At 42.2% G+C, this 16617-nt stretch overlaps 1 protein-coding gene across 8 annotated transcripts in view; it reads right to left on the bottom strand.

The window, feature by feature from the left end:
- LOC123373703 (disintegrin and metalloproteinase domain-containing protein 20-like) overlaps positions 1–16617 on the bottom strand; it is a 150446-nt gene that overhangs the window by 63656 nt on the left and 70173 nt on the right. For all 8 annotated transcript variants that reach the window (XM_045022787.1, XM_045022800.1, XM_045022842.1 and 5 more), the window contains 3 exons: positions 13967–14141; positions 7439–7528; positions 846–1038 (listed from right to left, as the gene is read on the bottom strand). In XM_045022787.1, coding sequence (XP_044878722.1) covers positions 846–1038; positions 7439–7528; positions 13967–14141 — 458 coding nt within the window. The remainder of the gene's footprint in view (positions 1–845; positions 1039–7438; positions 7529–13966; positions 14142–16617) is intronic.

The raw sequence follows: 16617 nt of genomic DNA, 5'->3' as shown, positions 1-16617 counted from the left end.
ACTGACCTGCCCTTGATCCTGCTGCTCTTCCAGCCAGTCAGGTACCCAGTCCTCCCTCTTTGAGCTCCAGAAAGAACTGGTTGCTCTGCCTCTGCTGCTTCCTTTTATATGGTCCTTCTGGCCCTTGATTGGTCGCTTCAGCAGCCCCTATGATTGGCTGCCGGGAGGACTTCTCCTCTGCTCTTTTCTGGGAAGGGGCAGGGCCACAAGGCCTCCAGCAGGGGGCCTCTGAATCTAGTCCATCCTGTCACACCAAAGTAGATACCGAGAATGATTACATTCTTCCTGAGTGCCTCAGCACTCTTTCCTCTTTAAAATGTTTCCCATCTCATTAGCTCTCATGTAGCACCTTCTGTAACCAAAGAGGACTCCCATACCACTTGAGCAAGTATCTACCACAACTTCCCAAACTAGCTGTTCCCAAAAGTCAGCTGCTTTGTGTGTGCTAGGAGCCACTCCAAACTTCTTCTATTGCTTCCTGGGCTGAGGAAGCATGTAGGATCCAGCAGCAAGGGAAGTAGTGTACAGTCAGACTGTTTAGATATTGCAGTGATTGGTTTTATAGAATAACCATCCTAATATATAGGTATGATATGCAAAATCCATTGATTAGACCGGGCAAGCTCAGGGAGAAGGTCAACTTCCCAGCAGAGGTGAGGCAGGATCAAACAATACTGCAGCCACTCCCAGCAGCCACACAAACTCTCCCTCCTTTGTGGCAGACCCTCCTGCCCCAAAAAGTCTTTTACCTATTCCCTAGAAAACAATCATATAAGAACTGACCAATTTCCTAAGAGTTAATTCATGCTGCTATGTGTTTTTGTAAATAATAATGCAGGTCTTGCCTTTGCCAAATATAGCTTTGCATTGTCTCTCGTGGTTATGGCATCTCCCTTGGAAACAACAGTCTTTGTCACTGCATGGAGTTCCATCCTGCTTAAATACATCCTCTGGGCACCAGTTTGAAGTCCCGTTGCAGTACTCAGGAAGGTCACACTCACCAATACTTTCTCTGCATATTTTCCCTTGTCTATGAAACTGTTAAAATAAGAATACAAGGATCTGGAGGTGATTTCTCTCTAGAGGCCTATCCCACAAGCCGCCATTTGCCCTCTTAAAATATGTTTGTTCTAGGAATCCCCAAACATCTAACAAGTAAGAAAAAAAGCCACCTGCAGTTGCTTTGACATTTATTTTAACACAGGTCAGATAAGAGGAAGATGAAACATAAATACTCTTTGTGCTGTTACTTAAGGAGTGCACTCTAATTCCAGTATTTAAAATATTTATGATTCTTTTCCACTCCCAAATGATGATAAATTCTTCATATTTTTAATCAATAACAATGACCAATGGAAAATATAGCTTTTGCCTATCTACTCTTTTTTTTTTTCATGTGGAGTCTGCTGAGACTAGAGCTGGAGTCACTACACCCACAGTGTTCTGTCACTGAGGAGAGGGGGACAGGACCCACCTATCAATATCCTCTACAGAATGAATACTTTATAAAAGTATTACTGTAGCACCTCGGAGCCATAGCCAAGGACCCAGATCCCACTGTGCTCGGCACTGTACAAACATGGAACAAGAAGACAGTCCCAGCCCCAAAGAGCCAGAGCCCAAGTATAAGACAAGAGACAAATCATGGATTCAGATAGATAGGGGAGCATACAAGGAAACAATTTGACTAACTATTGTTAATTTTTGATAGGCATTAAGGAAAAGGAGAGTTTTGAGGTGGGTTTTGGAGGGTAATTGCTTAGTTTTAATCAATGTTTATGGAGAGCTCCTCACAATCATGAGGGGTAGCATGGAAGAAAGCATGAAAGTCCTTGTTTAAAAATTTAACAAGTGAGTAATGGAGGCTGACACCAGAGGTGGATTGGAGTTGAGGGTCCACCACTCAATAGTAAATGAGAGATGACATGGTGGGGATTGGTCAAGAAGGGTCTTGAAAGTGAAGAAAAGTAGCTCATATTTAATGTGATAGAGAAGAGGGAGACAGGAGAGAGAAGTAAAAAGACAGGTGACATGGTCAAAGCGACAGACTAGGAAAATGATCTTTGCAGCAACATTATGAAAGGATTAGGGCTGTTGATTAATCACAGTTAACTCATGTGATTAATTCAAAAAAATTAATCAAGATTAATTGCAGCTTTAATCTCACTGTTAAACAATAGAATACCAATTCTACATTTTCAAATATTTTGATTTCAATTACAACACAGAATAGAAAATGTACAGTGCTCACTTTATATTATTATTTTATTAGAAATGTTTGCACTCTAACAATGATAAAAGAAATAGTATTTTTCAATTCATCTCAGACAAGTACAGTAGTGCATTTTCTTATTCATGAAAGTGCAACTTACAAATGTAGATTTTTTGTTACATAACTGCACTCAAAAACAAAACAATGTAAAAGTTCAGAGCCTACACTTCCACTCAGTCCTACTTCTTGGTTAGACAATCTCTAAAACAAATACGTTTGTTTACATTTTCAGGAGATAATGCTGCCCACTTTTTATTTACAATGCCACCTGAAAGTGAGAACAGGTGTTTGCATGGCACTTGTATGCCCCTTCATGCTTCAGCCACCATTCCAGAGGACACGCTACCATGCTGATGACACTCATTAAAAAAAAAGTCAAGTATCAGAGGGGTAGCCATGTTACTCTGGATCTGTAAAAGCAGCAAAGAGTCCTGTGGCACCTTATAGACTAACAGACGTTTTGGAGCATGAGCTTTCGTGGGTGAATACCCATTTCGTCGGATGCAAGACCAAGTGGGTATTGACCCATGAAAGCTCATGCTCCAAAACGTCTGTTAGTCTAAAAGTGTTACTTAAATTTGTGAATGAACTCCTTGGCAAGAATTGTGCTCTGTTTTACCTGCATTCTGCCATATATTTCATGTTATAATAGTCTTGGATGATGACCCAGCACACGTTCCTCATGTTAAGAATACTTTTACTGTAGATTTGACAAAACACAAAGAAGTTACCAATGTGAAATTGTACGGGGAGATTTTGGCAAACCAGTAAAGTGCCTGAAATACTATGGCTTATTGTTAAAGGCAGCCTAGTCAGCAAGCTGTAAATTGGCCTTTCATCAGTCTCAGCTTGACCAAGGCAGGAGGGGGGGTGGAGTTTTGGGTGCCTCAGAAAGGGCAGCTTGACCCTGCATCCTTCCTGTAAGAATTGTGTTGAAGTTGCTGATACATGCATTTTAAAAAAACAGGATGTGCCCCAGGAATGTCTATTGGGGTCTCAAGGCTGTAAACTCTGGAAAAACCCACACCTGGTTAATCAATAATCAGAAGGAGCCTCTTGCTTGTCCATTGGAACTGCTTGCTTAACACGTTTTCTTTAAGGGACATGTCATTCTATTACTAATGTATAAATAAGGGGAAAAAGCTTGAGATGGTTGGACTCGTTTGGGGACTCTTTTGGACTCTTTTTGGACTCTCCCTCTGGATACATCTTGTGGTCCCCACTAACAGACGAAAGATTTGGCCACCGGAAGCCTGCCGCTGTGTCACTCAAAAGCCACACTCACCTTTGGTAATTATCAAGGGTTGGCGGTGTTTGACTAATCTGTTGCAGACGTGTGTAAGTGCTTGAGACTAAGTAAAGTGTAGCTTTAAGTGAAAGCACTCTTGTGTTGTCCTGTTTGTGCCAGCTTTCTATCGGTCAGATGGCCGTGTCTCCCCTGATTTATTTCTTGACATCACCTCGCCCAGAGTAAAAATTACCAAGAGCTTTGGGTTAAAAGAACCCCGGGTAACAAAATTTCTAAAGATATAGCACTTGACCCAAGGTTTAAGAATATGAAGTGCCTTCCAAAATCTGAGATGGACGAGGTGTGGAGCATGTTTTCAGAAGTTTTAAAAGATCAACACTCTGATGGAGAAACTACAGAACCCAACCACTGAAAAAGAAAATCAGCTGTCTGCTGGTGGTATCTGACTCAGATGATGAAAATGTGTCAGTCCATACTGCTTTGGATCATTATCAAGCAGAACCCATCATCAGCATGGACCCAGGTCCTCAGTAATGGTGGTGGAAGTATGAAGGGACATATGACTCTTTAGTTCATCTGGCATGTAAATATTTTGCGATGCCAGCTACAATAGTGCCATGCGAACACCTGTTCTGACTTTCAGGTGACATTGTAAACAAGAAGCGGGCAGCATTATCCCCCGGAAATGTGAACACACTTGTTTGTCTCAGCAATTGGATGACCAAGAAGTAGAACAAAGTGAACTTGTAGGCTCTAAAGTTTTACATTGTTTTGTTTTTCAATGCAGTTATTTTTGTACATAATTCTACATTTGTAGGTTCAACTTTCATGATAAAGAGATTGCACTACAGTACTTGTAATGGGGGTGTCATAGGTTTATTCCCCACTTTGAACTTTAGCGTCCACAAGATGGGGACCTGCATGGGCTCCTCTAAACTTAAATCCTAGTTTAGATCTGGTAAACGCTGCCACCAACTAGAAATTCCAGTGTCTAGCACACTCCCTGTTCCCCCAAACTTTCCCTGGGAACACAGATCCAAACTCCTTGAATCACAACACAAAGGGAATTAAACCATTCCCCCACCTTCCTCCCCCTCCCCTAGTCGTTGGGAGAGATACCTTGATTCAAACTCCTTGAATCAAAACAAAGAGGGATTCACTTTTCCCCCCTCCCCTTCCCCTGAAAATCCAAACAAGGGAAGAAAGCAATCAGGTTCTAAAAAGAAAAGGATTTTATTAAAAGAAAGAAAGTACACTAGCTCTGTAACACCAGGATGACAAATATACAGGGTCTAACTTATAAACCTGGAGAGGCTTTCTCCCCCCCTCCCTCCTTTCTCAGAATAATCAAAGTAACAGCAAACAGAAATAAATACTTCAGGAAAACTGGGAGAGCTTGAAGATATGTCTGGCCCCTCTTCGATCCAAAGAGAGAACAAAGACCCAACAAAGAACACAGACAAAGACTTCCCTCCACAGAGATTTGAAATTATCCTGTCCCTTGATTGGTCCTCTGGTCAGGTGTCCGTCAGGTTACTGAGCTTGTTAACCCTTTACAGGTAAAAGAGACCTTAACCCTTAACTATCTGTTTATGACAGGGGGAATTGAAAAATACTATTTATTTAGTTTTTTACAGTGAAAATATATGTAATCAAAAATAAATATAGAGTGAGCACTGTACACTTTGTATTCTGTGTTGAAATTGAAATCATTATACTTGAAAATGTAGAAAACATCCATAAATATTTCAATAAATAGTATTCTATTATTGTTTAAAAGCACGATTAATCATGTAATTAACTTAAAAAAATTAATTTAATTCCTTGACAGCCCTAGAAAGGATGTACTTGGGGAAAGATTGCATTTGTCAAGACCAGACAGAAGGATATTGCAGTAATTGAATTGTGAGATGATGAGTGCTGGGATGAGAGTTTTAGGTGTCTGACTGGATAAAAAAGTTATACAGAAAGAATTGGCAAAGTTAACAAACTGCTCGGATGTGAGGTACTAGAGACCAGGTCAATGAGGGCACCTAGGATAAAGGCCTGAGGGACAGACGGGATTGTGTTGTCCAAAGTGATCAAAAGGAGATAGTGGGGAGGGCATGGTGGCAATGGAGAGAAAGAGATGAAGAGTTCTGTTTTAGCCACGTTGAGCTTGAGCTGATGGCTGGACCTCCACAAGGAGACATCAGAGATTTCTGTTTGGGGAGAGGAAGACAAGTCTGGAGTAGCAAAGTAGATCTATAAGAATGTGCTTTGTTTTATCTGAAAGGAGAGTCTGGATTCTTCCTCGTCTGCCAATTCTAGAGGATTCCATGAATCTTTGAGTAAATGCAGCCTTGTAGCAAATATTTCTGAATAACTGGGCACAGGGGAAAAAGAAGGCCTGTTTGTGTGCCCAGCGCTACACATCTATAGAAAACATCCTTTGGAACTTTTGCCCAGTTTTTCTCAGCTACTGGGGTGGAAGGATCGGGTGATGTGATGAAGTTGGATTGCTCTCAGAGGGCTCCTACTCATGAGGACAGAAGTAAAGGGCTGTAAGGATGGTAGGCAGTGGAAGTGAATATAGAGTTTCTTCAATCCCACAAGCTTCTCTGCTGAGTCCCGTATGTCCTGACCAGTTGAGATACTGATCTATAGGGTGGGCTGAATGGAAGCACTTTCTACTACTGTACTGGTTCCTGTAGCAGCGGGTGCCACACTTATTGCATCAGTGATAGCACAAGAACTCTCTGCTGTTGACACAGGCTTTTCTGGGGTCTAGAGGAGGTGACTTTATCCTTTATTGTGGAATCCCAAGTTGGAGGAATGGCTGTCATCCTGGTCTCCTCCAGATGATCTGAGAAATCTCAGAGAGATTTCCAGAGAGTGCAGAAGAGGAACTTCTTTCTGTCTAAGTAGGGATGCCTTGTACTGGGAGCTGAAATAGGCTCTCCTCCTTCATGTAAGCCATCTTGACAGTCCCCAGACTCACATGACTCTGGACATACAGGCACTCCATGCTATGGCAGGAAGCCAAGAATGACGATGAAGGAAGAGAAGGACAATAAACAAAAATTAGAAGTCCAGGTAGGAAGATAATATTGGGGAAAATATCAATTGGGGTATGTTTTGAAGTCACATACGGTATGTCTACACAGCATTTGGGAAGGAGTCTCTCAGTCAAGGTCCACAGACTTGTGCTAGCAGGGCTCATGCTAGTGCACTTCTTTAGCTGTGTAGCTGGTGCTTTGACATTTTGACTCAGGCTGGAGCTTGTGCTCTCAAGCCCATTCCTTCTGCCCCAGGTTTGGAGTCTGAGCTCCAGCCCAAGCCACAACATCAAAGCACTGTCTACACAGCACAGTAGAGCCACACTACTAGCACAAGTCTGTTGACCTAGGCTGGGATGGTCACTCCCAAAAGCTGAGTAGACATTCTGATAGGGCTTGGAGCCATGCGCTGCCAATGGAGGCAGAACATTCTGGAAAGGATTTTGATGGGCAGGTCCTTTCAACCTCTCACCAGTTTGTCATTGACAGCTTTAGCTGCCATCCTAGGTGAGTGCCCTAACTGCCAGGTTATAAATCATTCTCACACTTTCCCTGGCCCAATGACTATTCAGACATGAATAATGATAATGGATTGTTATCCAAAAACATTTGATTTGGTCAAAATCATTCAGAGAACTCTACATGAATTAGCGAATGTTTTGGGGTTGACTAAAATTTCCTTTTTCAGCAAATAAACTATTGCTAAAAACAAATTGCTCAACTCTAATCCCAACCCATCTACATGGGATTAGCAGATGCAGCACTTGAGCAGGAAATTGTGAAAATGAATAGTATTGCCACTGGCTACTAACTTTTAAAACAAGTAATTAAACATTCAGTTTACCATAAAATACAAAATGTACTACACGTTTTTCTTACCTGACAGTTTTTGCAGCAAAGTCCAGAAACACAAGCAGCACCTGGCTTTATTGTACAATTGGATAGGCAACAACCACTTCGTAGGCACACCTGCAAGTAGAACATGAATGGCACCTCATCTTAAAAATCTGTTGTGGGACTCTCCTGTAATAATACCGCTCTTACCATTTATTGTTTGATTTCAAATAGTAACAGAGCTTAGTGAATTTGAGAGACAAACTCCCATTTCTTACCTAGTCCTAATTACGTAGATTTTTTAAAAGGTATTATTATTACTACTATTATTTGCTATTTCTTCTACTCAAGGAATCCAAATAGAATGCTACCATTAAGAGAGGAAGGATGGTCCAGGGGTGTTTAGGGCAGCCACTTGGGACTAATTGTCTGCTCTGCTGTGAGCTTAGGCAAGTCTTCTAATCGTGTCTTACTAATCTATTAGAGTTCTTTGAAGGGGTCAACAAACATGTGGACAAGGGGGATCCGGTGGACATAGTGTACTTAGATTTCCAGAAAGCCTTTGACAAGGTCCCTCACCAAAGGCTCTTACGTAAATTAAGCTGGCATGGGATAAAAGGGAAGGTCCTTTCATGGACTGAGAACTGGTTAAAAGACAGGGAACAAAGGGTAGGAATTAATGGTAAATTCTCCAAATGGAGAGGGGTAACTAGTGGTGTTCCCCAAGGGTCAGTCCTAGGACCAATACTATTCAATTTATTCACAAATGATCTGGAGAAAGGGGTAAACAGTGAGGTGGCAAAGTTTGCCGATGATACTAAACTACTCAAGATAGTTAAGACCAAAGCAGATTGTGAAGAACTTCAAAAAGATCTCACAAAACTAAGTGATTGGGCAACAAAATGGCAAATGAAATTTCATGTGGATAAATGTAAAGTAATGCACATTGGAAAAAATAACCCCAACTATACATACAATATGATGGGGGCTAATTTAGCTACAATGAGTCAGGAAAAAGATCTTGGAGTCATCGTGGATAGTTCTCTGAAGACATCCACGCAGTGTGCAGAGGCGGTCAAAAAAGCAAACAGGATGTTAGGAATAATTAAAAAGGGGATAGAGAATAAGACTGAGAATATATTATTACCCTTTGTGGCAAAGTTCCTCCTCTCCTCTAGTAGGTCCTGCTCTTATTGGCGGATTTCCTCCCCTCAGTGGTCTTCCCCTTGGATGAAACCCACAGTCTGGATCCACTCCTCCTATGTCTGATTAGGAGTAGCAAGGCTTGGGGGGAACCCGGGCCCGCCCTCTACTCCGGGTTCCAGCCCAGGGCCCTGTGAAAATTGCAGCAGTCTCTATACTGCTACTTGTAACCGCTGATTGACCGCTACAGCTCCCTGGGCTACTTCCCCATAACCTCCTTCAAACACCTTCTTTATCCTCACTATAGGATCCTCCTGGTGTCTGATACTGCTTGATTGTATGGTGTTTCCTCAATCCTCCAGTAGTACACCCTCTCAGTTCTTAGTTCCTTGTGTCTCTGACTCCCAGCTCCTCATTCACACTTCCTTCCTCTGGCTCCTTCTTCCTTGACTGGAGTGAGCTCCCCTTCTTATACCAGGTGTCCTGATTAGCCTGCCCTGATTGGCTGAAGGTGCTCCAATCAATGTAGCTCTCTCCGGTGCCTTCTAGAAAGTTCTTAATTGTTCCCAGGTGCCTTGATTACCGGTGCCTTGATTACCCTGGAGCAACTGCCATTTTGGTTCCCATGGTACTAGGGATTTGCTTAGCCTGGGGCTAACATACCTGTTCCTCAGTACTTTCCTGTAGCCATCTGGCCTTGCTCCATCACACCTTATATAAATCCATGGTACGCCCACATCTCGAATACTGTGTACAGATGTGGTCTCCTCACCTCAAAAAGATATTCTAGCACTAGAAAAGGTTCAGAAAAGGGCAACCAAAATGATTAGGGGTTTGGAGAGGGTCCCATACGAGGAAAGATTAAAGAGGCTAGGACTCTTCACCTTGGAAAAGAGGAGACTAAGGGGAAATATGATAGAGGTATATAAAATCATGAGTGATGTTGAGAAAGTGGATAAGGAAAAGTTATTTACTTATTCCCATAATACAAGAACTAGGGGTCACCAAATAAAATTAATATGCAGCAGGTTTAAAACAAATAAAAGGAAGTTCTTCACGAAGCGCACAGTCAACTTGTGGAACTCCTTGCCTGAGGATGTTGTGAAGGCTAGGACTATAACAATGTTTAAAAGAGAACTGGATAAATTCATGGTGGCTAAGTCCATAAATGGCTATTAGCCAGGATGGGTAAGAATGGTTTCCTTAGCCTCTGTTCGTCAGAGGATGGAGTTGGATGGCAGGAGAGAGATCACTTGATCATTGCCTGTGGGGCACCTGGCATTGGCCACTGTCGGTAGACAAATACTGGGCTAGATGGACCTTTGGTCTGACCCGGTACAGCCGTTCTTATGTTCTTAAGTCACTTAGTTTTCTATTCGTCAGCTCCCTATCTGTAAAATGGGGGTAATAGGGAAGTACGATCTCACAGGGCTGTTGTGAGGATAAATACATTTAAAAAATTTAAAAGATTGTGAGGTGCTGACATTACAGTTATAAAAGTACTATAGATATATGTAATATTTCTAATGATTTTAAGATATTTGCAAACAAAGTTAAATAGTTTCATTTGAATGTAAACTTTTAAAGGCAGATGCACCAATATAGTAGAGTAACACAAAGAAGCCAAAATGTACTTTGTGAATCTGGCATTGATATTCTAATTGACTTACTGGCTTGCAGGATTGTGTTAGTGAGGCTGGTACTATGTGATATTAGGTGTGGGAAGAGTATAGTCCATGAGTCCCAATGTCGCCATGCTTTAACGGCACCCCCTGTACTCCTGCCTCAGTTCTCCTGTCTGTGTTGGCAAAATGGGAGTGGTGCCAAGATAACCTTTTAAGGTGGGGAGCCTTTTAAGCACTGATGTTTGAGCTAGTACACAGCTATGCAATCTTTAAAGATCAGTGAGTTTAGCCACATAAGCTGCATGTTTCCAGTCTCCCCTTGAACCAGAGCCATTCTACCCAACAGAATTGTGGCATGTAAATTAGCTGCAGCTGATGGGTGGTGATTGATAGAGTTAGCACTGATGTCACAGTGGACCAGTGAAGTTATTTAAGCTGTTGACCTGAATCTGTCTGTAGCCAGTTGTGCTTATTGAGCCTACAAATTTACTCTAATTATGAACTCAACTGTAAAATGTAAGTGCGAAGGAACTTCTCAGGCTGGTGACAACACCAGTGGTGATGTCACCAGAGAAGGTGGAACCTCAGGGGGGTTTGGTCAAGGTGACAGCTGGAAAGTGGATCTCGACAGAGGGAGATCTGGGAATTGTGACATGGCAGTCACAGGCTAGACTTGCCTGGAGAATGGGCTAAGTGAAGAAGTATTAGTATAGCTCTGAGAAGGGAACCTGAAAAGGCTGAAAATAGCTGACCTTAGTGTCCCTAGCCCCAGAAGCTTCCCACATAAATTAAAAAAAAATTAAAATTACATAAGTAGATCATGGTGTATGATGGTGTAAGACCTGGTCTACACTAAAAAGTTAGGTCTACACTAAAAATCCTCACCCTTGAGTGACAAAGTTAAGTTGACCTCACCCTGGTGTAGACAACACCACGGTGTAAACAGAAGTGCAGTGCTGCAGTTGTGCCACCGTGGCATTTCAAGTGTAGACAAGCCTTTAGTTATTTAGGCACCTGATTGCCACTTCTTGAAGTGATGCTATATAATAATTATTACAAGCAAGAGTGTATCTCTTGGTTTTCCAGATCCTGAGGAGAAAAGACTAAATCCTTTTAACTCTGAGTCTAAAAGAAACAAGGAGTGAATATGGGATGGTGGCAGCAACAATACCAGATAGAAAGGATATGTGTCAGCTGTTCACCAGAGAAGAAGCAGGTCCTCAAAGCAACTGAAAGTTTATATATTGTCACAATGACCTTTACATCTTTTCTTAAACAATTGCATATAAGATGGAGACAGAATTAATTAATTTAAACAAAGTGGGTTATACTGATACCACTGACCAAATCATGCCAGAGAAAGGAACCCAGAAGGGCACTGCCACCTCTGCACGCTAACTCCAGAACCCCAGCTGGGATGTGAGACTTCATCTCTTTTTCTCCACACCCGCCCCCAATCTTCCCCTGTGTGTCCTCTTACTTCCTTACCTTATTTCTTCTCTTTCCTAACACGCTCCTTTTTCCTTCTGTTTTAATAAATGCCTGCTTTAGCTGGATAAGACTGTATATTTTGCAACATGGCTGTAAGCCTGTGACCAGAAAGGAAGCTAAAAACAATGCCCTAAACATCCCAATGGTGGCACACGTTTGTCATGTCAAAGAGTGACTGATAATACCCTGTGCTGTGCCTGTGTTTCTGCAACAATAAGGTTGCAAGTAAGAGTCAGCACCAGAGACAGAAACTGCATTTTCTATCTTTGGTGTTCCTTTCTCTCCTGTGTTGTGTATTTGTCATGTTTTGCCAGGATCGGACTTCAAGAAAAATGCAAAAACAACAGTTCTAATCCATCTCCATTGACCTTCCTCTCTTCTCCCCAACAAGAATAGTTATGTTTGACACCATCTAAAACACTGTTAAATAGGGTTTTTTTCCTTATAAAAACTCTGTCCAGCTAAGGAAAAGGAAAAATGGATATTGTTAAAATGAAAGCCTTATTTAATACTTTACATTTCAAACGCTTGAACTGTTCTTTTTCCTTTTTTCTGCATGTTTAATACTAGGTTCAATGGATTTGGGGTGCTTGCCACAATACTAAGCCGGTTGTGGTGTCTGTATACCAAACCTTGCTTAACAGTGGTTAATGTTGGACAGTGACTGGGTTATGTTAACAACTCTGACTCTTTGGGCTCATATATGCCATCTAAATTAGTACGACAAGCCTACTATGGAGGTGCTGGTAATGACTTCATAATGTTGGCTGAGTTTAACTTTGCACTTAAAGCCAGGATTCAACCTCTTTGCTATTGTGTCCAGCGTAGTTACAAGGAGCTGGCCATGGACTGTAATGCGAGTGTGTGAAAAACATCTCAGTCAGAAACAGGAGGATCTCTGGGTGGGCAAGCATAGCAAGAGGCATTCCTGAAGTACCACTGTTTGCTGAAGTTCGGAGCAGTATAGTTGGGTTCAGAGACACCAGATCAGCAGGCAGGGGAACAAGATTCAAGATTCACAAGTGCAGAGTGGATCCCTTTTGGCTGAGGCCAGAAGCAAGATCTACAGGCCTTTCTCTTGTCAACTTGTCAAACACTCCATTCTGACAATGTAACTGTATTGGCTGCTCACATTCACTGATGGAGACTCTTGGATTAAGATTTTCATTCATGATATAAGGGACCTTTTCGGTTCAGGATTGACTTTCATTTTGAGGGCCAGTGCCCTATGTTCAGGATAACAGTTCTGTTTGCAGCAGAAGTGAGGGTCCAGTACTTCTAACCAATCCTGCTGGAGTCCAGGTCTGGTGCCATTAGTGGGGTAGAGAGGAAGAAGGAGAAGAAGAAACAATCAGTTGCCTCTTTGTGCATGGCTAACACATCACTCTTTCTCCTGACTTGACTACTCTGTAAAAGCCTTGAGCATTGACATTTACACAAGTGGGGGAAATCCAATTTTAAACACTAGGACCAAGCCGATATGGCATGCACTCTGAAGATGCATAAAAAGGCAGGAAGCCATCCTACCTAGTGAACTGGCCATGAATAAAGTCAGGCTGGAAATTAGAAGTAACCATAAGAGGAGTGAGATTCTGCAACAGCTTTCCAATAGGAGTAGTAGGGGGCAAACTAACTAGTTTTAAGATGGAGCTTGATTGGATTATGAGTCGGGGATTCCTGTGATAGCAGGGGACTGGACTCAATGACTTCCAGTTCTTTGTTCCACAGAAGCTACAACCCAATGACTGAAGTAAATGTTGCAGATGGCTTGTGCTTTGCACACCCTTTCCACAACCCCCCACATCTGTTGCACCCTCCCTTCACCAGTGGAAGCACACAGGCTTCTTGCAAAAGAACCCTCTGTGGCCAGCAAGGATGGGGGCTAGCTTTGTATAAAAAGGGCTCAATCCTGTTTTAGGCAAGTAATACATACAGTAGAATTCACATAAGAAATGTACACAAAGTGATGCCTCATTATACATGATGGCCAGTTTGGGGCATATACAATTCCTGGCGGACGTTCACTTTCTTTTTTAAACATCCTCATAAAGTTAATTGTGTACTCAAAGAGTAATTTGCTTTGTACTCAAAGCTGTAATTTTGATGTGCATAAGATGAGTTCTTCATATGTAATAACAAAATAGTTGAATCCCTGCTTTTTGTGCAAAACTCAATCCAGTCTTAACTATGGAACCATGAATAGCACTTCCATCATAAAACCATATGTCTCATGGAGTAGTTTTGAAGTTGGATAAAACCAACTTACTAATGCTTTTGTAAAATATGCCTAAAACTAAAGACTTTAATTACTAACCTCATCCATACCACAGTCACACTCCTCCTCGTCTTCTATTACACCATTACCGCACATCTGTGTTCCAAATATTTTCTTTTCTGGTATGTTAAGAAGGCAAGTTTTTCCTGGTTTTCTTATCATGTTGAAATAGTCTGCTCTGGAGCAGTTACTGAACTCTGTGCATATGTACCACCTGGACAGGGAGAAAATATCTAATACTAGAGAGCACTTTAATCTGTTGGTATATCAAAATGCAATGACTGGAAATTGAAGCTAGACAAATTCAAACAATTGAGAATGGAACTAAATGCAAAAAGGTGTAATGGGAATCTTAAATGTGGCATTTTCCTAATTTCTAAATGCTTGACTTTGCAACCCAAACAACACTCTTGAAGTAGAAAGGTGTATTACCTTCAGGCCATTCACCCAGATGAGATCTGGAGATCTGACTTAAAATTATACTAACTTCTCTAATACACAATACAGAATGGAGACAAACTGACTATGCACTTGTTACCTGGGGTTCTTTCAGCCCAAAGCTCTTGGTAACTTTTACTCTGTGCGAGGTGGTGTCAGGAAATAAATCAGAGGAGACACGGCCGTCCAACCGATAGATGGCTGGCACAAACAGACAACACAAGAGTGCTTTCATTTAAAGCTAAACTCTAACACAAGATGGTGGGATGCAGATTCCTATAGACTCTAAGTCTAATAAGTAGTTCTTAATGAAAGTATGCATTGAAATCCAGGTTGCTGCTCTACAAATTTCCACAAGAGGAAAGTGTTTGGAAAAAGCCATTGAAGCTGCCTTAGTCCTGGTAGAAAATCCAACAGACTTTGTACTCTTGTCCCATTGATCTATACAGGGATCATTATTGTAATGGGTCCTTGTTCTGCTCTCCACTATCCACAACTGTCAGGGAGAGGCTCAGTTTGGAGGAGGGATAGAGTGGGTCAACCTGGGGCATAGCTGGAGAAACCTGGCTGAAGCCAGGGCAGGAGTCTGAGCTGGAGATGGGTAGGAGGCAGAAAGGATTCAACTCAGCATGCACCTCAAGTAATGTGTGACCCTCGAGTAAGCTGCTGCCTACAGTATGTGTACACAGCAGTATAGGGCAGGAGACAGCAAGGAACAACTTCTTCTATGGTAATGGCTTCTACAGTCCCCGCTAATGGTTTATGGGATGGGAAGAAGAAGGGGAGCTAAGTATTGGCAAGGGGCTAGATATTGCAGAGAATGGTGGGGATAAGGGATGAAGGGGTGACATGCCAGTCTTCTATCATCTCTCCATGTCTCAGTTTCCCATCTGTAAAATAGGGATAATTATGTCAAATTGAGACCTACTGATGAAAAAGCACTATAGAAAATCTAGGGTTTATTATTAATTATTATTATTATTACTACAGTAGAACCTGAGAGTTACGGATACCTCAGGACACCTGAAATGTTTGTAACTCTGAATAAAGCACAGTTTGGGCTCCAGATCCAGCAGCTGACACTCCAGGCCAGGTTGTGAAAGTGGCACAGATCGCAGCACCGCCCTTGCTCTGCTGGCTGCGGCTGCCTTAAGCTGACAGCCCCAGCGCCTTGCTGTAAGTGGCTGCCCCACGTGTGGGGGTGAGAGTGGAACAGGAAGCCCAGATGTGCCTAACTTTCAGATGCAATACAGGCACAGTATGGTAATTGCTTTTTTTTTTTTGGTTTCTGCTGCTGCCGGATTGATTACTTCTGGTTTCACATAGTGTTCAATTGACCAGTCAGTTTGTAACTCTGGTATTTGTATCTTTGAGGTTTTACTGTACCTAGACCTAGGCTCGCCACAGTAGCATAATAACTGCAAACCTCGGTAAGTACTACAGCTATCTAAGAGTCCACTAACTTCCACTAATAAATATTTTTCCTTCAGTTTTAAAAGCTATTAAATGAAATGCCAAAAAAAAATGCAGATTTAAGGTTACCAGTTATGCTTCGGTGTGATATTACTTTAACTCTGTATTTCCTGGTTTTCAGAAATTTGAGTTTTGCTGTACTCAATATTCTGGAAGGGCAGGAGCTAATACATGAATGCATTTTTTTGCCATTTCATAATTCCTTCTATGGCACATGTATGGAGATGAAAAAGAAGGTATCATCTCTGATACCTAAACAATGGACAGATGATGATCTTTTGATTTTTTTAAAAACAAACACCTCAAGATTTAGTTGAAGCACCCCCTAAAAAACAAAACAAAACGCCACTCGGACTCCCCGCCGAATTGCAGAGGGAGGGAACAAAATAAAAAATTAAGCTGCTCGGGCTCCCGGCTGAACTGCCGAGGGGGGCGGGGGGAAAGGCAGCGCTGCTTCGGCAGCACTCCTCCTGCCGTGCACCCCGACGGATCCTCTTGCGCACCCACTGGTGTGCAGGCATCCCACTTTGGAGACCACTGTGCTACTGGCATGCAAAGGATCCCTGCCCAGATGGGTGTCGATCAACTGTATGACTCAACTATGCAAGTAACATACAATCAGAACTGGTCATTCACTGTGACTCAGCAAAGGCCACCAGGACATGCCTTTGCTAGTGTCTGCCAGGCACATGGGCCAAAGGTATAAAATAACCAACAGTGCAGCCTGTACAGGCATTTTTTCTTCTCCATCTACTCTGGAAGCAACTGGGACACCAAGC

Source organism: Mauremys mutica, chromosome 1 (genome assembly GCF_020497125.1).
Source record: "Mauremys mutica isolate MM-2020 ecotype Southern chromosome 1, ASM2049712v1, whole genome shotgun sequence".
Classification (NCBI taxonomy): domain Eukaryota; kingdom Metazoa; phylum Chordata; order Testudines; family Geoemydidae; genus Mauremys; species Mauremys mutica.
This window is presented reverse-complemented; position numbering and strand designations above follow the sequence as displayed.